Below are 27,969 nucleotides of genomic sequence, written 5' to 3'. Positions count from 1 at the left end.
CACCTAATCTTCTTGGGAATCACAGCCTTGATCATGAAAGACAGTTCATTCATTTAACACAGTATCTATCCAGTTTGCATCATAGTGTCTACTAAATGCCTTAGAGCAGTAAGAGTGATATTTGCAGAAACCTTCATCTATTTTTCACCCTGCAAAGTGAGGACTTAGGGTTTTGTTACTGGGTGACAATAGCCATGAAAACAAGACTCATACAGAGACTAGCTCATGACACAGTTTAAATTTTGTCATAAATACTCTATATTAGATCGTCCCCAGTTCATTTAGTGCTACCTACACAACACAAACTACATCTGGACTGAAAGGCAGCACCCCAGAGTATGGGAATGGAGCAAAGATATTGTGGGAAAGGACTGGGGGAGGACATTTTTCTGTAGCCACATTCATGCTTTCCAGGCTTGTACCTATTGTTTCTGCTGTACTTGGCATGAGCATCTGCAGCATCATAACAATACTCTTCACACTGTATGTCATTTCCACTGCATTCACTGTCTTCATCCAAACCAGACGCTGCGTCTGGTTGTGTCTGTTTGAAGACAGTGAGAGACGGGAAACAAGTGGGAAATGACTGCCTCAACAGGTAAACATTTCAGTGATAGAGACAATAACCAAGCCTGAACCCAAAACCCAAGGGAACAGTTCTGACAGTAGATGAAGATTTGATTTATACATTTCTGTCTGCAATTCTAATGATTTCATCACCAAGATGTCTAGACATCACACATAACTTGGAAACAAGCAACTAACTCTCATTTCTGTTTTGAAACTTTTTTTTTTTTTAACTGAGATGAAGCAGCTTGTTCCTGGTTACCATGTCACTCCTATTGTAGGAAAAAGCTTGCTTAAAAAAAGACCTCTTTTGTGTCAGGTTTCTAGAAGACAATAACCCATTCTGACCCTTCATGATAAAGGGACTTCTGATAGAGGATCATTTTACTACAGCCTCTGAAAGTTCCTACACTGCTGATTGCAGCAGTGTTATCATACCTGTCAAGGTAGCTTAGCTCTCCATGAGAGCTTGCCTCCTTGCTCACTGAGGCCTTTATATTACCAAAGTATAAAAAAAATCAACATTCATATCCTGCCTTATCAATGTCATTGTTTATTGATTTTATATACATGATGGAAATAAAAAAAATGAGGGCACTGGGGACTCTTTTCCTGTAACAACAGAGAGATCAGCACTAAACACCTGTGCATGACCCATTTTTTCTCTATAACCATGCTCTGCTTCTTTCCACGGATGTGGAATGTGCTAACGGTTGGATCATCATCATAACACAAAATTCTGGCTTCAGCTCAAGGCTGGGGTGGCTCATGCCACTCTGAAATGCATACTTTGCTGCTGCTGTAACTAGATAAACTGCACAGGACCTCCATGAATGATAGTAAAATTAGGATTAAATAAGGAAATGGATTATAAAGATGATAGCTAATGTGTGTAATAATGATCCATCAGTCTCCAAGAGAGTGCAATAATGTTGGATTAAAATGAATCTTTACAGCTACATTTTACAGCAAAGTTACAGGGATAGATAAGTCAACACAGGGTGGTTAAATAAACCTCCATCTCTGCCTCCAAGTCATGTTTAAGCACACCTACTCTCTTGATGGTATATATTTCCCTGACCTCCCCACAAGAACTTTTCAAATGTTGAAGGACTATACAATGGACCTTGCTGAACATGTTTTCAAGATGCAGAGACTTATTTCTCCATGATGAGTTACTGAGTTGCTCCACTAGCAAACAGAAAAGGAGAAACTCTGCCACCATTTCAATGCTCCCAGATTAATTAAGATTTATGCACCTAACCTGTATTTACTTTAATTGCAAAGCTAAGGACCAGAGGAATGCAGACAATAACAACATCATCTCTGCAGGATTGTCTATATTTAAAACTACCCTTAAAGCTGATGCAACATACCCCGTAATTTTTTTTGTAAATGTAAACTCTTTAAACAGAATCTTATGATTAGTAAAAAGCAGAAGGAAAAAAAAATCTAGACTCCAGAACATATATAATAGGACTAAAAATCAGTAGGACCATAAAGAAAATTCTCAAACTCCACTTTCATTGATCATCTTGTAGCATGCTTATGAGTCATGCCAACTCTTCAACATGCAGTCCAAAGTAGATTCATGAGTTTTTCCAAAATAAGTGAGTCTGTGTGTCTTCTAAAGGCCACTTGGGCACCGCAAAATGTGCTTTCACAGAGATGCTAGCTTTATTGTAAAGCCCTGGGCAGTGTTTTGAGAATGGCCGTGGGACAGATTCATACTGTTTTACCAGAATTTATGGTAAGAATTGCATTAGTAAGAACAGCAACCTGTTACATTGGCATTCATGAGTGAATTCAAATCAAATATTAAAGAGATGTAATGACACCATAACATAGGTAAGACAAAATTAAACTAGAAAATTCTAGTGGATGTGGAAAACAGGAGCTATGATGCATTGGCAGATGCTCAGATAGAGAACAGTTTGCCTCCATGATTGACAAAAAATATTGATTTGAACAAACACGATACTGAAAAAGAGAGGTTTAACCTCACTGCAAGTCTGAATCAAGCACTTAGATAAACTCTACAGCCAGCTTTATGAGCTGTAGCTGATAGCAATAAAATAAATCCTTGTTTACCACTCTATGAATCATGTCTGACATGTCTTATTAGAACCATGTTATATTTGATAAAATGTTTGCTGTTCCTGTTTTGAGTGCCGATGTTAAATTAATGACTCACCTTAATAAAACATCAACCACTTGTAAAAGGAGTTGCTATTTCCTGTTCTGGCTGGCTGACTTGCATACCCAATGATGCAAAATCACTGTTCTGAAAATCCACCTGTGTTGTTTTCTGTTGTACCCACCACAGCAGAAGAGCCAGATCCTGTCCTACAGTTACTTAGAAGGAGCCAACAAAGCTATTTTGCTAGAGGACTTACAACACCAGCCAGTCCCAGTAGTACCATGCTGTGTTTCAGAGATGGGTACACCTTGAAGTCTTGGGGCTTCTTGGAACTACATGGGCAGATATATGCAAGAGTGGACCTGGGGCTATTCTGAATATTTTCAAGAGAGAAAAAGATTCCTGGAAGTCTCTGACACTGGGAATAATAAAACTTGCATTTAGTCTAGCTTGTCAGAGCTAATGAGAAGGACAAGTATTTCAGTATGGAACATAAAACCAGAAGGATGGAGGGACCTAAAGCATCAGACAGCTTCACTTTGGAGTACCTTTTTCAAACTCAGCCCTTTGGCTCTGTGTTCCTTTGCAATTGAAACATGAAATATTACAGGAATTCCTTTATTTACAACTGATCGTTTGCACTTCGATCCAGTGCCCACAATCAATGAATCATGCTTATTAGAGTTGAATGTGGAAACTACTCTGCAGAACACTGCAAAGAGCCTCAGGTAGTACTGTGATTAGCCAGCCCCTCAGACAGAACAGAAACAAACAGTCAGAGAAAACTGACAATTGCAGAAAACAGATTTCTATTTCTTTCACTTTGGGGTATGAGAACAAATGTTTATATGTATGACAGAGACATAGGTACCCGCTTAAAAGGCTCTAGATCCTGGTTCTTCTACGTTAGAGATTAATTAATCTCTTTTATAAACATGCTAGTTGGTCTTCAAAAATTTAGCTAAGAAAAAAATAAAAAATTAAAATGCTGCTCCACTTACATTCCAGTCTATAGTAACAAAGAATGGGTGACGTTTAATTTCTTCCACTCCATCGAATCCAGCACCTGACAAGAGAATGAAAGAATCAAAATAAAGTCATGTTTAGTAAAGTGCTACATGATATCACTTCTCCAGCTTTCCTCCCCATCCCTCTTTTCTTCTGACAAGCCAGAATCACCATCTAAAATTTTCTTCTAGACAAGAAAGCCTGAACAGTACAACTGCCACAACCATACAAACAACCATAAATGCAGACAATGGCACCTCATTAATGGATATTTGAGGACTGAAGGTTTTTTCTTTTTCTTTAAGTGAGGCTGGTGTCAAGGCTGCTCTCTTCAGGCTTCAGATGAGACGTGATTTCAGCTGCAGCAGAGCACAGGCACCAGCAAGACCAGGAGGGGTCCCAAAGCTCCAGCAAGGCTACTGCTGCTTCTTGCCACCAACAGGAGATCCCCTGCCTGCACTGATTAGCAAACCTTCTATAATCACCCATTCTCTGAAGGCAGGAAAAAATGCATTGCTAGTAAGTTCAGACTCAAATTATCAAAAGGCTCCAAATGATTTCAGGCAAGTCAGGTTTTTAGGTTCTCCCTTCTCAAACACCATCTTCAGATTTGCATGAGTACCAAAATTATCACTCTCACTGGTATCTTTCCTTCACTGGTAGTACTGTTAGACTTCTCTATTAAACTTTCTCTATTGGAAATTTAAGGAAACTCCTCTGAGATCTGGTAATGAATCTAATCTTAAAAGATTGTTTGTTTGTTTTTTTCTTCCCTTAGTTGAATTTATATGCTTCAATACCGTCGCAAAAAATAACAGGTGCTCAGTAATAATTAAACAACTGTCAGAGATGACTTAGCATTCCATTTTGGAAGAGTTGATCTGACTTTATTAATAGTAGCTTTCATTTTTTCAGAAGGAGAAATAACATCTGGAAGCAAAGGCTTCACAATGCAATTTTGGAACCAGTTCCTGAAAGGTACCCAGCGCTTCTTTGCAAGGATGCTTAACATCCTGGATTCTCAGAAGGACTCGGGATTAATAAGCATCTTGCAAAAGGCACCTTAGAGGACTCAGCTTTTTAAATGCAATAGTTGTACTTCCTGAGGATCTGCATTACAAGCAGTTTAGAAAGGTCTTGTCAACTCAAGCTTTTGTAAAATGTGACATCTGCTCTCCTTGTGTACAAGACATTACTGATGTTTGCCAAAATGCACTGATCAGGAACGGCTTCCTACAGTCTGCTTAATGTTCACTGATGAATGGATATGAAAAGCAAACATTTTGTGAACATAACATACCGGATTATGTCAGGCCTGCTGCATAATAACTCAAAAGTAATGCTGGTCTGATTACTTCCCCATCCTGGTAATCTTATAGTATAGACAAATGTAAGAGATGCACACAAGGATAAACAATCCTAGCCTGGCATACAATATTAGGTGTTCTGAGGTGACCCTCCTCCCCAGGCAGGAGTGAGGTCTTTGGGTTATAATGGACATTTCTAGGAAAACACACCATGAAATCAAATCTTAGAGAAAAGAGGACAAAAGAGAGAACATCATTATGTAGCTGTATAAATCTATTGTATATCTGCAGTGTTAGTGTGGAATCTAGTTAATTCCCTCACCTAGAAAAGGGTGTATCTTATAGAGGTAAGAAAAAATCAAAGTGTAACAGTGTAACAACAAAGGGTATGACCTGGAAACAGATGACTGAGGAGGGTATATGACAGAGATCTGAAAAGTCATGATTATTTGGAAAGGGAGGGGGAGGAGAGTTAGGGATTAAGCATTCCACATCTTTTTCTGTATGAGAATTTATGTCAATAAATGATGCTAGTAGGAATCAGGTTCAGAGCAATCTGGAGGTCCTTCTTCAGACAGCAGCCAGTTGTGTGACGTGTGGAATTACTTGAAAAAGAGGACACGGAGGCAAAATACTTATATAGGTTCAGGGGGAGACCAAAAAAGTATGTGGAAAATAAATCTGCTAAAGATTGCTTCATTGACAAACCACAAGAGGTTCAGGAAAACCCTTGCTTGACCTTAAAGCACGTGGAGACGAGGAGAGAATTTGTGTGAAGTATCACATATGCTTACCCTATTCTTGCTCTTCCCAAGATAGTTGTTTATGACTTCTAGGTATTGGACAATAAAATACTAAGACTTAGATAGCAATTAGACTTGTTTTATTCCTTTCTTAGCATAGTTTTTGCATGCACTGTCTGAAGTCTGTACTAGATACCCCTGACAGATTCATTCTAATTTCAGCAATGCCAACAGAAAAAAGAAACCAGCACAGCTACTCCGAAAAGAATCATATTAAATAACTCTTCAGAGAAGAAATATCTGTGAAAAATATCTTGTGTTCAGTGGTGGTCATTGGAAACTTTGTAATGTGCTGTGGATGTTCTTTACTAAATGAGGGTGAAACCTAAGTGCCAAACCAATTTCAGAGGACTAGGACACTCCAAGTTACTGGTAACATTCCTTAGTCTTCTCTGCTCTGCTTCCTACCCTGCTGCTTTACTTCTCTGTCTTGTAGGCTTATGGATAGATCATTGTGTGATGGGAATGACTACCCTTTTTCAGATGATATACTATTTGAAACAAACACTTTTTGCTACCATTTTTGTTCTTTCTTTTCTGCAAAAATGCAGAAATCAGAACCAAGGAAAAATCCCACCCATAGCTACTTCTATTTGTGGAGTACTAAAGTGTGCAGTAAGGAATGTAGCATGCAGTTGACATGGGTATTTGTTTGAAAAATTAGCGTTTCCCACTTGGGGCCACCTCAGAGCTCTGGCACAGAAAGAACACGTTGTTGGGAATGTCATGGCTTGACTCCATCTTTGGCTAGCTTAATGTACTAAAGAGATTTAGGATGGTAATAGCCTAATTTTGCAAAGAACGAAGGACTTCTAATTCACAACAGCTGATTTTACATCAGAGAGAAGATTCAGTCCTTCCTGCAGTTTTTATTCCCCAATTTTCCCTGCGGAGAGACCTGATTGTGTAGCCCACAGCTCCCTCATGGCCCCTGCGCTCTGGCTGCTGGCAGTGGCTTGTGACTGGGTCTCCTTCAAAAAGAGAGGAAAGATGTGGCCCGAGGGCATGTTCAGGGATAGCTCTGAGTGCCCCTAGGGGCCACCCTGACCCTGTGTAGAAATCAAAGGGAGAAGTTACAGCATTAGGTACTTATGGGGCAGCCTCTCTAGATTTGTTCTTTGTGTTTGGGCCATTCATCTACCCTCTACAAATCTAGAGTGGTATTGAAAAAGAGATGTGCTCTCACAGAGAAAAGAAGCCCAGAAGAGGTCCCATCTGGACTGTCCTACTTCATGGGGGTGGACAGTTCTCAAAATAGAGAACCATCCATAATCTGTAGTTGAGGACTGAGCATTGAAGTGCAGCTCATGGCTCCATGACTGTACACCTGCTGCCCTCCTCTAGTTTTCTACTTGCCTTTTTTTTTTTTTTTTTTTTTTTTTTTTTTTAACTTCACTTTAACTACAATTTTGTAACCAGACCTCTCTGTGAAGAATAATCTGCACAATCAAGCCTACTGCCAGCAAGTGTTCCTACATGCCATGCGGTCCCACAAGGGTCCAAGATGATAAATAGTGCTTTTGGATCTAATTGCCAGCTTAAACACATTATGGAATGCATATAGATTTATATAAAAGTAGCCTCATGTTAATAAGCGAAAACTTCATTATCTAAGATTGTTTTATGACTGTAATAAAAGTGTCTGCATGCAGTAATGAAAGAATGTTTTATTTATAATTGTTTTTGATTGTTGAATCATTATGGACAACATGAGCCCTGAAATACACTAAGGGGAAAAGAGACCTATGAAAATTTATTATTTGAATATGCAAAATGAGTAGAAGGGTTTTAAAGAATTTTAATTTCAGGGAATAAAATTTTAGTGACTCTACATTTTCATGATCTGGGCCACACATTTTAAAATTCATTCTAAGATTTACAAAAATGACACACAATCACTATGATGAAGGAGAAATTTGTTTTTGAGTTTGTTGTCTCATAAAACTGAAAAATAAAGCTTTCTATGCATCAAAGAAGAATGTTTCTTCCCCAGTAACATAGGACTAAGGAAAGAATAATCATTTCTTCAGCTTCTATGATGACCCTATCAGCACATGCTTTTATTGTATACTTTCTCGGCCAAAAATCTCAATTATGAGGACTCTAGAACTTTATGGTGCTTAGCAGTGTAAGGAGTTCCTGAAATGCTGTTTAGATTTGTTTACCTGCCTGAACAGATTGAGGACTTTGGGTATGTGAGAATTAGTCCTTTCTTTAAGTTACTAGAAATGCAATGAACTTAAACCTTTACTGTTCAGAAAAGGGCAGACAATGCCCATAACAAAAGATGCCAAAGAAAGACTTTCATTTCCTTTAAAATTTGTTAAAATTGTTAAAGAATTATCATGGGCACCAGACTTAAAAATAGAATCAGTTAAACAGTATCACTAAGTTCCTTCTCTGCCTCATTTATCTCCCTCCAATCCTAGTATATTTTCGTTTGTACCTAAAGCTTCAAAACAAAGTTTCAAACAAAATTTTATAATTCCTAGTCAATCTTTACTTCTATTTCTTAAAATATCAAAACCGAACAGCAAAAAGTGAAATGGTAGTCAGAATAAAATGATTTTTTAAGCCCAGCATCTTTTGGTTTGCCAAAGTTAGAAATATTTTAGGACTAAATACAAACACTCTCCAGATTTGCAAACTTCTGAAACAATGACTGAAAGCAAGTGTTTGATCCATAATATGGTTCACACTTTATTTTAGCATGCTTCATTAATTTTCCAAAGATTTTTCAAAACAGGATGTCTAAGGCTACTTTTCTTTTATCTTCAGACTGATTCCTTTCCCAGAAAAAAGCTAGAATCTACAAAGCTGAAGTAGTCCTTTTATCTACTGACTTCTGTTCAGCATTTAGGCCAACCATTTAAGTATTTATTCTTTCATTACCAACAAGCTTGTTTTCAACATCTTTCATGCTGATTCTCAATCAGTTGATAAATAGAATGCCTTCAGAAGCTTTCCACTGGTATCCCCCAAAAAGTTAAGGTCTATTTTTGTGTTAGTCTTTATATTTTATTTCCTTGAGTGCTTTTGTTATAAATAATCTCTTCCATTCTCCCAGCCTTCATACTATTTCAACAAATGTCAGGTTTAAAACCTTGCCCCTTAGTAATTCCCCATGTTAAAACTGAGAAAATACTGGGGCTAGAATTGTCATGGCTCATTTCTAAAGCTAAGCAACTTCATTGATTTAAGTGAGCAGCTCATTTTTTAAAGGACCAGTATACAGAAATTCCCAGTGATTTCACTGGAGCACATTTTGGATACACAGCAAACTGCAGGAAGCCACAAAATGAGCAGTGCAGAACAAAACAAGAGAGAGAAAGAGAATATAGCAGAAAGAAACAGAAGAGGTGAGTGAGGAAAAGTTTATATTTGCTGCAGTGTCTTACTTTCCTGAACGTGGATTAAACCTAGAAATGCCTTGACTCTATTTTTCTTTAACATCAACCCAACTGCTTGATGGCAACTGAAACCTGCTGAGAAATGTGTTTTTGCACTGTCACCTCTATGACATATCAGACTACAAGAGGTGCCATCAGGTTAGGAATTAAAACCCATGGGAGCACAGTGCCTCCACAGGCTATGCAGGTGTCCGCCCGCAGGGAGGAGAGGGATCACAGCAGTGTGCCAAGTGCCTGGTTCCCTATTCCTGCCATCTTCAGAAGATGGCTTTGCAGGAGGCTGGGTGGTCTCTGTTCCCTGTGTGGAGCAAGGGCTCCTGTCTCCTGCTCTCTCCTGGGGGCAGCCTATGCCATACCATCCTCTTCCATGGGAGTCGGGCTCCCTCAGAAAACAGCTGAGCCCCCATGTCAGGTCACTGCATGAGGCAGGGGCTTCAGCTGAGTTGCTGGATTCATGCAGAAAACATCCATTCACCTAAAATGTGACAGTCCAAGATGGCTCATTGTAAAGCAGAGGGCTGGAACAGCCCACACGCTGCCTCACCTGAAGCAAGGGAAAGAGATACTGGAGTAAGAATGTCAAGCAAGAGCTCAAGGGCACAGAGCACAGCATTCATCTTCCCCACGTACTCATGCACACCCACGTGTACCTATTAGGAAACGCAAGATCCATTGCTCAGGCAGATGGCGGTAGAAGTGGGCTGTCAGGCAGTTTGCTCTCTGCCGTCTGTCAGACCACTAATGCTGTGACAGTAGCACAGAGGATTAAAGGTACTACATGGCAGAGCTTCAGCAGCACCACCTCCAGCATCTGAGAAGTGAGTGTGGGTACCACAAGGAAAAGGAGAAACCTCTCTTGAACCTCTTGCTCTTTCCACACCTCAGAACAAGTGATTTCCTAATTCAGCTTTTCGCTTCTAACCTTATGTCTCCAATCTGAAATAATCTTGCAAGTGTAAACAGTTGCAAGCAATACCAGCAAATTGCTTTTCACAAGTCTCAATATTTAACCGGTCTATGCCATTCCTTAAAAGACAAGTAATTTATTAGCTGCCAAAACTCCCATGGATGACAATGAGAGCCAACTACACATTTAAATAGGACCAGCCAGCTCCCTTCTTGTGATACAGTTTAGAGAATTGAAGGATTCAGTTTCTGGTCACAAGGTCGGTCGGTCTTTTACAGAGCTTTTGAGTTTCCAGAGCAAAGCATTTCCATCTAAAAGTACTGACACAGAAAAACATGTCTAGAAATTTCTTAAGACATTGATAGCAGAAATCTATTTTCATTGATAGCTACACAGGTTGGCTGTGTGGCAGATGCATAAAGAAACTCTTGTCCCTTCAAAAATAATTCATTATTCCAATGAAAAATAATTCTTATTCTGCACTAAGAAGTTCACACAAGGAAATCAATTCATTCCAACACTATCAGGCAAAGATGCCTCTACTCCTGTGACAAATATAACTCTGACTCTTCAGAGGTCCTTCATATTTCCATTTTTTCAGGTATCCTACTGCTAGCTTTGTAAAATCTCATGCTGGGCCTGGATCACAACTGTTGTGTCACCTCAGTCAAGGGCTTCTTCTGTCAGAGCTGGCAGACATGAAGGGAGGAAGGGAACCCACTTTGTGGCACAGGCTCAGGGATAGCACGCTTTGGATGTGGCAAGAGATGAACGGAGCATTTAAAATTATTAGGGAAATTTAAAAATAGAAAGACTTGAATGAGTGGAGGATACCAGTAATCAAAAGATATTGGTAAGTGGTATATTAGAGTGTAAAAACAAACAAACACAAAACCTACAAGAGAGGTACAAAGAACCAGGAGAAATATAAAATGTGTACTTTGGAGTTATTCCCCACTGCCCTCTGGTTTGCCCTCTTCCTTTAGAAACAAGATTTTCCCTTGCTCATTCAAAACACAGCAGAATCTGAGACTATTATGGTGAAAAAAAATAATATATATATATATATATATGCATAAATACATATATGTATTTTCACAGAACGGGATATAACTTCTAAATGAAAAAGAATACAGAGCTATTATCATGGTATCATTCACTTGATATGACCATTCTTATTTTTCCATGTAATAAATGAAGACTAAATTTCCAATGAAAATTATGTGCCAGGCATGGTCCATGACCTGAACAAATGTGATGAATTTCTTAATTAAACTCCCAAAGGTAGAGACAGCATAAGATACATGATTCAATAAATTCCTCTAGTTTATCACTACTTAAATGGAATTAGTAGTAACCAAGGGTGAAAATACATCAGTAAGAAAGGAGATAATATGTCCAGGGTAACAAAGAAAGCCTACTGTTAAAATGTTCCCAGCAACCAGAATGAAACAGCATTGAAATGCATTTTAGAATGGGAGAGCTCATGAAAAATTTTACTCTCTTTTTCTCCCTACCTCAGATCTGCAGCTAACCTACACAGAATAAAAAAGATCCCTGTCATCCCAGTTCCCTATATTATCATATGCTGGAGTTGCCTTACACAGTTCATAAATGATGGTGGTTCACTCTCCCTCAACACTGAAAAAATAAAATCCAAGCTAATAACATGCTTGGGATTCCAGTGTTTTGCCTGCACTCTTTGCAAATTTCTCTAGTAATGCTGAACGTTCCCTGCACTTGGGGAAAATATGCAAAATGCACTCTAAATGAAGAGGATAACTCTCAGGGAAATGATCTCTGAAGGAAATGATCACTACTTGACAAGACGAAGCACACATAACGAATGCACTGATCAAATGCACACCCATACCTAATCTGTTGGATGGGTTCCTTTTGAAGAGGGCTCGCAGCAGGCTCTGGGCTTCTATGCTCAAGAACTGTGGCATTCCCAGCTTGGCTCTGAAAGAACACGACACTTGAAAAGAAAATAGATTTTTCAAAAATTTTCTCCATCATATTGTGGTTTACAGAGTGGAATTGCAGTAGTCAGGAGGGGGCAGGCACATGAATTTGCTGACCAAAGGCATGATTACCTAAACACATTCAAATGAAAACTGAGGGCTTGATCCTTTCTGCTGAATGATTTATCACTGGCATCACTGAAGTAAATCTAAGTAAATCTAATGAATCTCATAATATCATTTGCAGCCTAAATAGATCATTTTCCTACTTTTTTTTTTTTTTTTTTTTTTTAGGAATAGATTTGGGAATCAAGAGAAATTTAAAGATGCAAAGAAACTATTGTGTAAATAATGATAATAAATTACATTGACTAGAATGGATAAAACTTTTCCCTTGGTGTTTCAATGCTGCAGAGAAGAAACATAAATGTAAGGTGTAAATGAAAAAATGTAACAATAAGAAAGGTAAGCTTCAAACTCCGAAATAATTAGGTCTGTGCTTAACATTAAGTGAGTGGGAAAATTTCAAAGGAAAATATGTGAAACCTTGAAACAACAAAACATAAGCTATCCTGCAGAAATCTATTTCCACATCTGTATGTATAAAGACATTCTGTATTATGGAAAGTAAAATATGTTTCTTTTGTAAAGCCTGCTCAGTAATTCACTTCATTCTATATATTCTGAAGGCAATTTCAGAGCCACATGCAGGCATTAGCTGCGCGCACCTTACCAAATCTATGACTTACAAAGCTTTGAAAAACTCAATATGCACATTATTATTTGCCATCCTTCATATACATAGGACCTATAGGCTGCCCCAAGGGCACAGCTAACTCATAGTTAACGAAACGAAATAGGTTTCAGTACTCACTTGAGAATAAGAGCCATTGTCTCTTTTCTGTCTTTTCCCTGGAATGGTAACGATCCTGTCAGCATCTCAAACTGTGGAATAACAATAAAATGTCAAATCAATTAAGTGTTGAGACAGTCTGCATAGTTTATCTACACCATGACCATCTTCTATTCATTTCAAACATAACCGAAAACTTGAGGAAAAGAAATGGCTCAACAAGCTGTAGTTTGGAAAAAAATGATGCAGCAAATGTGGATTTTGCAGAACATCAGGGACTAATATGACCGTTTAGCTGAAGAGCCTTGTTACAAACTGATACTCTGGGTCAAGTTTTGGTATGTTTAGGGACAAGTATCATACTTGCTTCTTCTTCCAGCACCTGTCCTATGGCCAATATTGGAGATGAGATATTTGGCTGGATGGACCTTTAGTCTGAACAGGTATGGTTGTTCTTAGGTGTCTGGCATAGATTGTGGTGCAAGGAAAATGGGTCTACCACACCATTCCACATCTTTTCTTCATCCATCACGTCCCTTCCAATTTGGGATATTCTACGATTCTATGCTTCTCTTTACTTGAGTCCAACTACATTTGCACTACTTAGAAATGTCATTGCTATACTTTGCATGTTCAAACCCGACATCCTCAAGGCATTATTACGTGCTTTTTTCTCTTCCATTTTGGTTTCCCTGGCTGTACTCAATGATGAATTTTGCAAGTGTCACATTTAAGTGAACCCAAGTCTCAAAGCAAAACTCAGCAATCATCATCAATTATTTGCCTAACTCACTTGTGAAAACATCAATCAGTTATAGCTCCTTTGAAACAGAGCAATGCTTTCAGCAAATTTGACAGGAATTTCACATTTGTAATAAAAGCAGCCAAATAAGTCTAGCATGGATTCAACACCAGGTCTTTCATGCAGCTCTAGACTCAGGGTTTCATAGGGGTATCAGTGGTAGCTGATTCCTCTGACTAAAGGATGATGAAGGTTATGCATCAGCAAATAAAAAAAAAAAAACAAGAACGTAATTTAGCCCGGGTATAAAGGAGGACAATGTCCACTGAAGGTAAGGAGGACAATTATTTGCTTACGTCTCTGATTCAGGCTTTGGATATCTTCTACTGCAATAATACCTACTGATTACTATTAATTGCTATAAATTAAATATCAATTAAAGTAGGACAGATTGCAACCATTATGTGTTTTTTGTACCTTACCACACAAGTAATTTCACTCCTCTCAGGAAGCCAATTTGTTGCAAAAGGAACCTTTTTATTAGTAAAAACTGTCAAACTGCTTCATCGCCTGACTACTCCCTTTTTGTAGATTAGATAGGGTCATGTCATAAGAAAACTATGTGAAAACATAAGAAAATTATAACCATGAAACTGCTAGGCTAGACTTGTGAAGAGGGCAAATGAGAGGCTTAGAAGCCTAGTAATTAACTGACTATAATTAATCAAAGGATTTATCTGCATTATGAACAAAGTACCTCAAAGGGATAAAACACAAGGCAGAAGTAAGGAAAAATACTTTAAAAATATGCATATGACTGACAAATATAGACAAGATTTGGAAACATGAAGCTGTTAGCTCCTGCTTGGTCTAGGAAAGTCAATACAGCAGCTGTCTTGCAGGACTGGTGGAAAGCAGCTTGTCTGCTAGAAAGAAACGTGATGGGTTAGAATTAGTAAAACTGCCTAAATGACATAGGAGCTCAAGCCCCATTTTCAAAATAATTCTGACCTATAGGAGATTTATTCCTGACCAAAATGGTCATATATCCTAGGGATGATGGGCAGAGAATGTTGCTTCCCAGGGCAGTAACAAAAGTGGCACATATTGTATGAAACCCTCATCACAAATTCTCGAGTTTCCTTTGCATTCTGGATAAGTACCAAATGCTCACTTACACTTGCTCATGTTACTTTGTTGTAATAAATTTAATTTAACAGCACTAACAATGCCTGCTACAGCTCATTTATTTTGGCAGAAATGGGCTTGACGCTGCCGATGCAAAATGATAACAGATCTAAACCACTGCTTGGTCGGTGACTATGCAGGAAGACAACTGCAGCTCCCACCCACTAGGATATCACAGGAAGATCTACAAATGCAGTGTATGTGCAGGGCAAAGCAACCTGAGGGCAAGAAACTTGGATACAATGTCCAAGGAAGAAGAAAAGGAAAAGGAAAAAGAAATTGAAGTTGCAGGAGGGAGTGGGGGAAGTGACTGTCCTGGAGGCTGCAGGGAATATTTACTGCACTGCTTTAATGGCTAGCACTTTGTTACAACATGTCTCCAGTTACACAGGTCTAACACTGAGATTAATTCAGACTCAGAAGAAATGCACTTAACATCAACATTTAAAGTAAAATGCAGCTACTGTGAGTTAAATTTACTTGAGCTTTTGACTTCAGTGAACTCAAATGAGCAGCAGCTGGAAGAAAGCACTGGTTCCTCTAAACGCTGTCCTGATTCTAAAATTTGTTGAAGAAGATTAAAAATGAAATAACAAAACTGAAAAAAAAAAAAAAAAAAAAAAAAAAACCAATTTGAGATAGTTAGTCTTATCAGTTAAGGTTGCTGCACAGCAGCCTAATTTCCTGTTCATTAAAAAAAAAAAAAAAAATCCAGAGCTTGCTAAACCTAAACATGCAAGCAGAAGTGAGCATTTGCTGCAAACAGCCTTTCACATAACTACAGTATGGGTCACAGAAGGCTGACTAGGAGCTGAGCCTAGGTGTGAAGAAACTTTGCAGTGTTCTTGGCTATTAATGCAAATTTTTCTTTTTTTTTTTTTCTTTTCTTTTTTTTTTTTTTTTTTTTTTTTCCTGGGAAATGCAGTTTTCACTCTCCCTGTTTCCTCATCTGTATAAACCTAATTGGTTTGTTCCTTGCCTTCCTTGAGAACAGCTCACTTCTTGAGTATTCTGGGGCGCCACCTTCTCTTAGCCAACACCTCAGAAGACTTTGCCTCCCTCCAACCTTGGCTTCCTTTCTGTACCAATCAGAGAGAAAGGCAATTATTCCCTGCTACAAATCAGTTGCCTACTAATACAACCACAAAATGAGCTTCATGGGAAAGGATATGAGAAGTGATGCTGTTAGGTCATTTAGGAAGAGAATGAACAAGAAAAAATCCACAGCCTGGGGTGATTGCCAGATGAATAATCATAGCAGATGAAAGGACAGCAGACAGCACAAACCATTTCAGCCTGAGTCTGCCCAAATATTGTGGGCAATAAAAGATAAAATGTAAAAGTTACAGAAAAAAACTTGTCAATACTCTGTTCTGGAGAGTAGAGAGACACTCTTGTCAGAAAAGCTGGATTACCCTCTCAGCACTTCCAGTCATTTTCCAGGAAGCTGGGAGCAGGTCAGCCACTCAGTTTTACCATTTGTAAAATGTGTTATTTACCATTATTAGCCACCTGTGAAGCATAATGAATTTGTGTTTCCAAAGGGTTTGTATACCTTCACATAGCAGCTAGCATAGACATTCAAAATACTATTCATTAAGACCATCCTTTGCAATGAAAACAAAACAAGAATGTTATGATAGGATTTTGTACAAGAAGATAGTGTTGCTTTTTTTATCTTGTATTTTTCCAATGTCACTGCATGGTTAGGTTAAAGTGAAAATTACTACAGAGCAGAATACTTGGGCTAGCAAGGGAATCTTTTCTTTTCTTATGCAGATTTCACTTCATTGCTGAAAAATATAAATATATTTATTTTTATTTGGGATGGTCTATGGAGTCATCACACCCTTTCTTTCTCTAATTATAGTCTCCTCTCTGCTGACATGACTCTCGGTAGTGGGCAGTACTTTTTCCTGAAGTGAAAAGAGGTACAACTTCCACAATGGCTGTGGCTTCGTAAATCAGTACGATGAATTATAAACCCGCTGCTATGAGCCACCATGTTATGTTGCAGACAAGTTTATATGGACTTCAGAAATGACATAGTGGGCATCAAGGCTCTTGTGGAGCTGCTTAAAATATATCAGTCATATACACAAACAAGTTAAATCAATTGCTTTGTCCATGCAGATCTATTGATGAGAAGAATATTCTTTTGTAAAATAGTGTTAAAACAGAGCAACGCTCTATCTAAAACCTTCAATACAATAAGTAAGATGCAGGAAGGCAAAAAAAAAAAAAGTAAAAAAAATAAATAAATGTCTGAATATGATAAACCAGAACTTCTCTGTCATTTACTAAATGAGAGGCAGGTATGTTGTAGTTTAATGTGGCTGGCAGCTAAGCATCAACAGCTGTTTGCTCACCCTGCCCCATGCGATGGGGGAGAGAATGCTTGAGAAAGGTGAATTTCAAGATTCATGTAACTATATGCATTGAGACCTACTATGCTACCATAAGATAACTCAAACAGTCTGAGCAGCAAGCAAACAGCAAGTAATATTTTTGGGTTTGTGGTGACTGTCAAAGACATAGCTGGTGGTAAATGAAGTTTCACTTTCACTGTCTTTAATAAGACTAGAACCTAATCTTTGTCAGATAAATTTGTCCTGATATTAATAATCACATCTCACATTTGATGTTGCCTTCAAGGATCACTGTTTGACTGTAGACTGAGCCTGGTCAATGCATACCCCTGACTCCTCTTCATGTAGTATTAAATCTTGGTTCACAGAAAAGAACAGATGAGAGAACCAATGTTTGGTGGCTCTTCTGATGGCTAGCTTACAAGCTATTTTATCACTATTTCCTTACTGTGTTCCTTCTACTGACCAAAATTTAAACACAAAAATTACACTGTCTAATTTCTTTCCTTGCAATCTACACATATGCCAACTGGTATATTTTCTAAGTATATTTCATTCTATACTGCAAATAACTTCAAGAAATGCTAATAAATCATTTGGATTCCATTTAACTCTCTGCTCTTTTTCAGACTGGCATAAAAACAGCTTCCCTAAAAGAAGATTCAGGCGACAGACTGAGGAAAACAAGAGCACAAGACAGTATCAGAAATCTTCATGCACGTTTAGTGTTTGGAAATCCCCTTTTTTCCTGCCCTAATCAGTTAATTGTTAAAAAGGAAAAAAGCTTGAACTGATTAAAACTGTTTTTTTTTTTTTTTTTTCTTTAAGATGTCTGGTAGCACTCAAAAGCTTAAAGCATCAGCTTACAGTTAAAATGATTTTTACTGTCTGTAAAACATCTCCTTTTACATGGATTCTTATCTTTCCTAATTCTAACATACTGAATACCTGGCAGAGGGTATGGAGAAGAGAGAGATGGAGGGGAAAAAAAAAAAAAAGAAAAAAGAAAAAAAGCCTAGCCAAAAAACGAAACAAAACAAAACAAAACAAAAACAAAAACAAAAAAACAATGTGGGAAGGAACCATTAACAGGTGAAAGAAAAACAATCTATGCACCAAATACATCAATGTTTCTTTTTAACTGGAAACAGACAGTGAGAAGGCACAGCTATCCTCCAAAAATAAACATATAATAAAAAATTTAAAGGGTTGGTGTGTATTTATTTTATGAGACATAACTTATTGATTTTCCTGAACAAACATACATGATTCATAAGTGCTCAGCACCCACAAATGGATTTATGTCTGTAGGAGATAAGGATGTTCTTTTAAATTCAGGTAATAAATTGCAGTGTTTATCTAGATTAGCTGCTGTCGACCAGCTAGATCAGTGATGTAGACCCCCTCAAACATGTTCCTGGTTTGCAAATTGCTTCCTATTCTTGCTTCCTTTGGTGATGCTATTTATTTACTTAGGGCAAACAGAACTGAAACAAACTCTTTGCATTGTGGTGGGTAACATAATATACAGCTACCAGAAGTAATTCCTGTGCCACAGGAAATTTAGCTGCATTGTGGCTGCCTGTTAGTGGCTGTGCCCTGAGTGAGGGGACAGGCCTGCAGCCTGCATGCTTCAGGATGGCAACCTCATCTTTGTTACCTGAACATATCACTGCGGGAATAGTAAATGAGGCTCAAGGTACAGTGCTATGCTTGATGAAATAACACTGGGAGTAACCACATCAAAAAACCTACATGTACAGTGCTTTAACCTACAGGTTTTAAACGTATAGCAATGTCACAAAACTACTTCCCCCGACCTTCCCTTCATCCTGCTCAGCAGTAATGACACCATAGACTGAAGAGGCGGGATGGGTACAGGAGGAAGCAGGTTAGAGCTCAAAGACCTAATTTTGGAAAGGCAGGCATGAGGGGATTTAATGTTTCTCTGAGAGCCTTTTCTGGCATTGCATCCCAGCATCAAACACTGCAGCTCTCACAAGCGTGTTATCAACCCCTTGTCATCAGCCAAGCAGCTTCACTGTAGTTAGTGAAGAGATCATAGAGATCTTTTTGGAAAGTGTTTTCTAGGGACTCATCTCTTATGCAGGAGCTTCCTTCTACTTTTCAGGCTAACTGTATTTTGTGACAGGTTTATTCCTAAAGGCTCTTGGGGCAACATAATTTTTTAGCACAGATAGCTCCTTTCTCACTGTGGTATTTTTCCTTGTGATGTATTCATATATGGTAGCTCTTGGACTAATAAGCATCTTCAATCAATGACTCACCCCCACAACTCTGAGGTATCTGATCACTTCTCCAGCCACCCCCCCCAACAAACAAATACCACTTTTCCATTACCATGAGCACACCAAAAGACCACCAGTCAGCACTCTGCGTGTGTCCTCGGCGGTTGACCACCTCTGGTGCCATATACTCTATTGTCCCACAGAATGAATATGCTCTCTTGTCATGGTCGATGGCTTCTTTACTTAGACCAAAATCTATATAAATTGAAAAAAAAAATGTCAGGTCTATAAAAGGGATTATTAACACTTGTGCTCACTAAGGCTGTCCAGACCAAACATATTTGGAGAAAAACACACCAAACAACTGATGAAGCACCTTCTGGCTGCTCACATATTTTGTGTGTGGAAAGATCAAAGGCAGGTGTGCACTTATGCCCTGCCTATGTGGAGTGCCTTGCCAGCATCTGTTAAAATGTCTTGAAGGCAAGTATACTCCTTTCTCTGAGGTTCTGGCTCAAAGCAGAATAGAATGTTTAAATGAGCAGAAACACAGTTCAGGTTTGGCAAAGAATGCTGGTAAGCATTCTTGCTCAGATTACTCTGATGAATAATAACTGCAGAAGGAAAACAGTTATAAGGATGGACAGACAGCATCTCCAGAGTAGCAAAGGAATGGTTTTCTAAGGTGTCCTCTACTCAGTTATAAATTCAGAGAACTTAATCTGGAGTAAGCAGTCATACTGGGAACAACCTTCTGTCCATGGTGGTAGGCAGTTGAGATTAAAAGATTCAATTCAGTCTGGAGAATGATTTTGCCAAGAAAATACTGTATTCTCCATGTGATGTGCAGCACACAAGTGCTTGATGAATTGCCAGAGGAAAGAATGCTAATACTGAATCTCTTCTACCTTCTGAGTTTTTCATAAGCAAAATTTTTCCAGGCACAGACCAAGTTGCATGGAACGTAGTACAAAAAAATAAAAATAAAAAATCAGTTCACAGGCATTGAGTTTTCTGTTCCTCACATACCTGTTATCTTAATGTGTCCCTCTTCATCAAGAAGAATGCTGTAAAGCAAGAAGCAAAGATAAGTTCATTAGGTGGTCACAGATCACAGTTAACAAACATGAATAAAGCATGTTTAAGGCGAGTAAGGAGATATACATGATTCAAATACATTTGCAAACAAACCCTCAGTGCATTATTTTCCTCCAGAAAGAAAAATGATTCCCCAAAGGCATGACTGATCTCATACCTGAAGCAAGCAGAGCCTGTGGCAGTTGCACAGGGTGCCTCCTCTTTTCTCCAGAGCATGCTTGGGATGGGGATGTGAACTGAGCTCAGAAAGAACAGGGTGTTCAAAGTAAACAGCTGCAGAGAATTTGCTTCCAGCAGGAGAAGGAGCTATAGGTTCTCCCCTGTTCTTATAATAATAAAGGCAAGGGCACAAATAATAAAGGCTTGGACTCTCTGGACCTGAAATTAATTCCAAAGGTAGATATGTTCATGCTGAAGTAATAAAAGTGATCACAGAGCATAATGACTAGTCACAGCCTAGCTGCATGGAATTCAGCCCTTGCTAATTTATTCTGTCCGGAAGCATAAATGAAAATTCAGCCTGGCAGCCAAATCCAAGTGTTCTCACGTTTACCACCTGCCAACTTTTCTTATTCTCACAAAGGCACTTCAACATTTCTGTGAGAAAAATGACTGACTGTAGTTTGCAAAAAGCATTGCTAGTTTTTTTTACAGAAATAAGAAGGCACACTGAAACTGAAAAATAATGATCTTTGGTAATTTTTCTGTCTATTAGTACTGACATAGTAATGAAGGTGGTGTTTCTTCAGTCCTAGTCAGATTTAGTGTATTTGTCTTTTCAAACTGGTCTAGCGAGGTATCAGCTATTTTTGTATTTTCATTCTCTTAGAAAGTCACTTTAATCCATTTATTCAGGACTAAAATAAGACAGAAGAAAAACTAACACATTAGGAAAGGTTGTGTGTAACTTCTGTGAAAGGTTGTCTCTGTGCTGAAACATAATTGAAAAGAGATGATCTGCCATTCTTGTGTGCATTTGGAACAGATTGTTATTCTGTAATTCATCAAATAAAGGCCAGCAGCTGAGCCACTACTATATGTTCAATAATTAAAGCTTTTTCTTCTCAAAAAAAACCTCTTCACTTCTATTTTCTCTCCAGCTTTCCTGATCAGGCATAATTTTTAAGTACCAACCTATAACAGGTTTGCTTAAATGTATTTTTGTGGCTATAATCCATAAACAAGAGGCTTGTGCTTCAGAAAAGGACAGAATGAAACACCTGCCAGCTTGGAAGTGAGCATGAACGTCTGAACCCCACAGACCCAGCTCTGCAAGAAGGGCCAGGGCAGCACAGCTCACAGGAATCACCCCAGACTTTGTCCCATGCCCAGGGAGCCCCTGTGAGTAACAGCACAATTCAAGAGGAGTGGGATTTTCCCCAGAAATGTTAATTTTATATTCCACTGACTTCCTACAGAAAATTCACGTAGCTTTTCTATGTAGGCAATATATGGTTTTCATACCTTTCGCCTCCATTAGATATGAAGGCAGCAGTCATGCAGCTCTCAGACTGATAACACTCTCTTGGGTTAAGTGACCCAGAAGTACATGTATACTTTCTCACATTAAATGTTTGCATGAGCAACAAAATATATGGATCCTGGTTTCCTACATGTGTGTAGCCTATGTCCCCAAAAACTTAGTCTATAATTCCCTCCTGTTCCCTAAATACACCCTTATACAGAGCCCTCAGCTGCCTTCAGCTTCATGCTGCCCCTGGCAGTATGTTTTGGACAGCTGGGGGTTTCCACATTTGCCATCTGCCAGTGCATAGAAAGTTATAGTTATGAGCTAAAAAATTATATTTGATGTTAAAAGAAAATAGCATACTGCAGTGGAACAGCTTTGAGTGACATTTAGAAGCAAAGAACAACGTATCTGCTGCTAAATACCCAGCTTACAGCAACTGACAGATATTTTTTCTTTGGCTGTAGAAGCAAAGTTCCTCTCTAATCATCCTTTCTGTCTTCTCTTTTTATCTTTATCACTTTACTGTTCCTTTTTATCCCCCACTGTCAGTAGTAGAAACTCTATTGTGACAATCAAATTGTATTACCTAGGGTTTGTAGGATCAGGTAATCTGAAATAAGCTACTACTACTACTTTGGGGAAGGGAAAAAAGAACTGGAAGTTGTTAATCTGATTCAGGTTTGAGATATATTTTTTTTCCTAAACCAATGCTTTGAAATAGTAAAAACCAAAAAAAGTTGACTACTTAAATGTTAAACTAGGCTGTAATTCCAGTGAGTGATATCTTTCACTATTAGATTTTTCCATTTTATCTGTTTAGTTTTAACTTCGATTGTGTTTACAGGATACTACCATTGTCAACCTGTTCTTTATTTCAAAACAACAACATTTTAGCCTGAGGATGATCCCACAAAAATAAATAAACAAAACTGCTTTCACTGACTTCAATTTAAAAGTATGTCTTGGGATAATAAAAGCTGAAATCTGCATGTCAGAGGCCGAGAAGTTAGCCTGCTAGCAGGGGAAAGGCGTTCCCCTGGCTAGCACCAGGAGAAAGAGAAGTTTGTGTTAGAGCTAGGACTGCAACCTCATTTTATTATTTTTTTTTTTTTTCCTGCAGCTTTAACACAGAGATAAAAGACTTTGAATATTAGCTGTTCATATTATTTTATGTTGTATCTTAAATCAAGGCCACAGTAATTCTCTCTTATTTCTCTCTTTTATCTGTAGTTTTGAGTCAAGTCTTTTAGGCTTTATTTTAAAGCTCCAATATACCCAAATTAATGTGAAGTTCTGCCAAACCTATTGAAGCTGTAACTCTGGTTTTTGTTGTTGCTGTTTGTTTTGTGATGATATAAGTTTCTTTCAAAGTCAGCTCAGTTTTGCAGAGATTTTAACCCACACTTCGTGTTTTTCAGAAACCATAGCCAAAAACTCAGGTTGGAAACAAAATCTGAAACGTCACAGAGAGCATTTAATTTGGCTGCAGGCTTTGTTATGAAAGTACCGGACAGAGTGAAATATCTCCCAAATATCCAATATATCAAAATATCTCCCTGAAATGAATATTCTCCCAGGCAGTCCACCTTTTTTTAACATTCCAGTGTTTGCATGTTGCCATACTATCTCAGGTATGCTGAACAGTCTTATGCTGAACTCATCTCTGCTGTAGTTTCATTGGCACCATGAAGTCCCCAAATGGGACGGTTTGCTTTTGTGGAAGCTGATAGCAATCCTCCACCAAAAGCCTTTGACCCTTACTGATCCTAAGGTCTTCCCTATAAAGAGCTACACTCATGAATAAATTGCCATGGCTTACGGTATGCTGTATTAAATGCCTTTTTGTTTGTTTCTTTCTTTCTTTTTTTGTTTTGTTTGTTTGTTTAAATATATGTTCAACAGCTCAGGAGCTGTTACATGAGCAGTTGAGCTCTCCCTTTTACGGACAGCTGAGGGCATCACAACGTAAGCCTCTCCTTGCTAACTGAAGCCCTTACAATAGAAGCCTATCAAGATGCAGCTGGGTACCTGGAGTTAGAACAGGCAAAATAAATAAAATTCTACATTCTCAGAAGGTAGAGTTACTTCTAAGTCATCCATACTCTTAAACCACAGCATAAGCAATAACATATTTCATATACTAATTTACAAGTCCCCATTTTTCTAGCTCAACATAGCCATACTGAATAGCTTGATACTGTAGTTCTTAAACAGAAGCATGTCTCATGGTCTAAGTGAGGTTTTAATGTGACTGAACAGCACCTTGTTCCACACAGCATCCCACTGAAACCACCAAGACAACCCAAAGAGAAGAAACTAGCTTCGGTGTTTTTAGAGAAGCAGCATCTACTTGTTCCATACAAGACTTTAACCAGCAAACTCAATTGCTTGCCTTTTTGAAATAAGTACAGCTAACTTTATAACAACTCCCTGAGTATGTATATATTCTGGATGCAGTTAAAATTAAATCATAGCTTTGAATTGTTAATATGATTTTTTTTTTGCTCAGGGAATCTTAAAAAAAATGGTGAACCTGAAATTTTAATGTACTGAGGTTCTCTCAAGTGGTCTGGACAGTGCTATTTTCTAACCACTCTTCTTTGCCATAAACAATTCCAATGAGCTTCATTTTAAGATACTTGCAGAGCTGACTGAAGCAATCTCAAACCTATTAGCAGTTACTGTTGGGAGCTTCTGGAGGACAGCAAAAGCACTAAGCAATGAAGGAAGGACAAATGCAGTGCCTATCTTTTAGCAAAAGGGGAAAAAAAGAATTGGGAAATTACAAACTAATTTATCTCCATTTTGACTGACAGAGTAAACCTTTTGTGCTCTTTCAGCCTGGTAATGCTTCTCCCCAAGATGTTGTGTAGTTCATGTTGTGTACTTCAGAGGAGATATGGATCAAGAGAAATCAAAGGGGAGAAATGAGAATGACTGAATGCCTAGAAAGAATGACTTAAAAAAAAAAAAAAAAAAAAAAAAAAAAGAGTTAAAAAGAGTTTGGTAAATTTGTTGTTTAGTATACAGAAGTCAGGATTAAGGACAAGGCCATTCTTGCAATTCCCTATGACTGCTGCCGAGTGCAAACATGCCGCATGGGGAGTCTAGGAGTAGAGGCCAAGGACCAATGGTCTGCAACTACAGCACAGAAATTTCAAGTTAGATTTTAAGAGCATCTTTCTAGAGGTCTGCTATGGATGCTCTGGAGTCTTCACCAGCTATTTTAAGAACAGGTTAGCCACACACTAGCAGTGACCTTAGTATATTTGACCCTCCACAAGGACAAGTGGAGGATGAAATTATCCTGAGAGACTCCTTTTTTTTTTTTTTTTTTTTTTCTGTTATTGTCTCATTTAGAAAGCTATCCTTTCCTAGATGTAACTTAAAAATATAACATTTTTCCCCTTCAGAATGCATGTTTTTCACCTGTACATGTTTTTCTATTCTAAACTTAAAGCTCCAGTGAAACCACAGTCAATCATCCTTTGCTTTGCTAGGCATGGCTACACATAGGTTTAGTGGTTATAAAGCTATTTTTAAAGAATTTTGTGTGTGTGTGTGTGTACTTAAACAGATGCCTTGAATTATCCCCAGGTATGACCATCAATTATACCAGTCTGGGTCATTCCCATTCTTGTACAGCAATAGTAAAAGCAATATATATATATTTATATTTTAACAATACAATATATATATATTTATATATAAGTATAAAGAATTACACTTATTATAATTTTATTATTATATAAGTCAAGTTGTAAAAACATACATTCAAAGTTAGGAAACACCAGAATGAGGGCTGCCACCTTAGTTTGACCTTACTCTCTAAAGGTCTTTAATTGCATGGAGATACTTCTTGTTTTGTTCCAAAAAACTCCTGCCACAGGTAGCAGAACAGATAGATAGTATTCAGGGATTTTGGCACAGCTGAAGAATGAAGGGGATGGCTAACTTATTTTAAGACATGAAAACACAGAACTGGATTCCACTTTTGCCTTTTCTACTTATTTCTGTGTGGTAGTGGCAAATCAGTGACACCTTCCTTTTTCAGGTGAGCTCTAATTTCCCAATTCACTGATCCCTGATATGAGACACTGCAGTTTGGTCTGCAGAAAGAGTAAGTACTCTCTCACTTGCAACTGAAGTCAGAGAGAGATGTGTACTGAAATGCAAAGTGACACATAACGCTGAGAACCTGCGAAATCAGGTTCTGCGTGTCTCAAATACAGTGAATAGTTTTGACAAGCACTTAATTTTCTCCTTGGTTTCTGACTTCTCCCAAAGGAAAAAAAAAAAAGAAAAGGTGTATGCCTATAAATGTAGCAGCACCATGACTTTTATTTGAATACACAGGGTCATATTTGGATAGCTTCTAATAGCAGCTACATATATCACACGCTTACATGAAAAACAGCATCTAACACCAGAAAGAAAAATAGTACACGATTCATATTAACACTCACCAGAAACAAAGTTTAAAAGCAAAAAACTATAGTACTATAGTACTATGTCATAGATAAATAATCTCCTCTCCTTCAGCTTCTTACCTACAAAATCCAATTTCAATTAATCTTGGTATCTTTTTTTTTTTTTTTTTTTTTTTTTTTCCTGTGAACGTGACAGTAATATAATTAGCTTTTAAAGAAAGATTTGCATTTTTAAATTTTGTATCACAAAAGGAAAAGGCTTGCTCTGCTATTTTGGAATTGTAAACAGCAGCCAAGCAGACTGCTCTCAGCGGTCAACTTTTCTAAATGATCGTGACCATTACATTAAAAAGGCTGGTAACTTTGACATGTTGCAGCCTGCTTTATTAGCACTGGCACAGAAGATGCAAGCAAAGCACCATCCAAGTGGAACAGAATAAAGACAATATCACATGACTGCCAGTCAGAGCACTGTGGCTGTGATTTAGTCTATTGATGTACTGCAGTGGAAAAAAGAGAAGGAAAAAAACCTACATAGAACCACATTAGGAATAGCAAGCAATCTAGAATCATTCTGGGACAATATTTTGAATTGTTAATCAAAATTGTTAGTTGCATTAGTTTTCAGAGATTCTCATTTACTTTAAACAATGGCTATAGTAAAACTGAACAGTGCCAAGACATATTTTGTATGACCTGGAAGAGGAGTTGCTTTGAACAGTCTATACCCATCAGAGGGAAGGCCAGATTAAATGGTGTGAATCATGAATTGTTCTGCTGAAGTCAACAGCACAGGTCTGAACCCTGCGCTGAGCACATTCATAAACTTGAGGCCACATCACATTGCACTGCAGCTAAGTATTTGGCTTCATGCTTAAGTGAGATAATAGGAAGACCCTGGAGAATGGGACTGTGGAGACCAGAGCTCAATTCATGCCCCAGCCTAGTGGAATAACTGAAAATAAACACTGGTAAAGAGACTGCACTGCTTCTGTTTTAGACTGTACGGGGTCTTCCACTTATTACCACCTTAGCCACTTCTGTATTTGGTATCTCAACCACTGCTCCACCACGTGTCACCACTTCCCAAGCTTCACTTGTGAGAGGATATGGTACTTCCCTACCTTATCAACTTACATGGAGTGGACAAAACCTACTCTTGACAGTTAGGCTCTTGTGTACTGCCTCACATACAGGAAGGAAGACAGAGTCTCTGGTACCTTTTGACTTGTTAGCAAGACGAGGAGCAGAAACGACCTAAAAGCTCACGTATTTATGTTTCAGTTCACTCTTTCTCATTAACTTACTTTTCTGGTTTCAGATCCCTGTAAATAATTCCAAGCCCATGGAGGTGGTCTAAAGCCAGGGCCAGCTCAGCTAAGTAGAACTTGACATCCTCTTCTGTAAACATCACCTAGAGAGAAGGAAAAGAAGAACATGTCTATTTACTAGACAGTGGTGGG

General features: G+C 38.2%; 1 protein-coding gene across 2 annotated transcripts in view; it reads right to left on the bottom strand.

The window, feature by feature from the left end:
- RPS6KA2 (ribosomal protein S6 kinase A2) overlaps positions 1–27,969 on the bottom strand; it is a 219,511-nt gene that overhangs the window by 38,268 nt on the left and 153,274 nt on the right. For both annotated transcript variants that reach the window (XM_082755701.1, XM_082755700.1), the window contains exons 6-11: positions 27,814–27,920; positions 20,537–20,574; positions 19,620–19,762; positions 12,981–13,051; positions 12,016–12,104; positions 3,709–3,773 (exon numbers count right to left, since the gene is read on the bottom strand). In XM_082755701.1, coding sequence (XP_082611827.1) covers positions 3,709–3,773; positions 12,016–12,104; positions 12,981–13,051; positions 19,620–19,762; positions 20,537–20,574; positions 27,814–27,920 — 513 coding nt within the window. The remainder of the gene's footprint in view (positions 1–3,708; positions 3,774–12,015; positions 12,105–12,980; positions 13,052–19,619; positions 19,763–20,536; positions 20,575–27,813; positions 27,921–27,969) is intronic.

This window comes from Aythya marila, assembly GCF_965140915.1.
Source record: "Aythya marila genome assembly, chromosome: 3".
Lineage (NCBI taxonomy): Eukaryota > Metazoa > Chordata > Aves > Anseriformes > Anatidae > Aythya > Aythya marila.
Note: the sequence above shows the minus strand (reverse complement) of the source record. Positions and strands in the feature narration are given on the sequence as shown.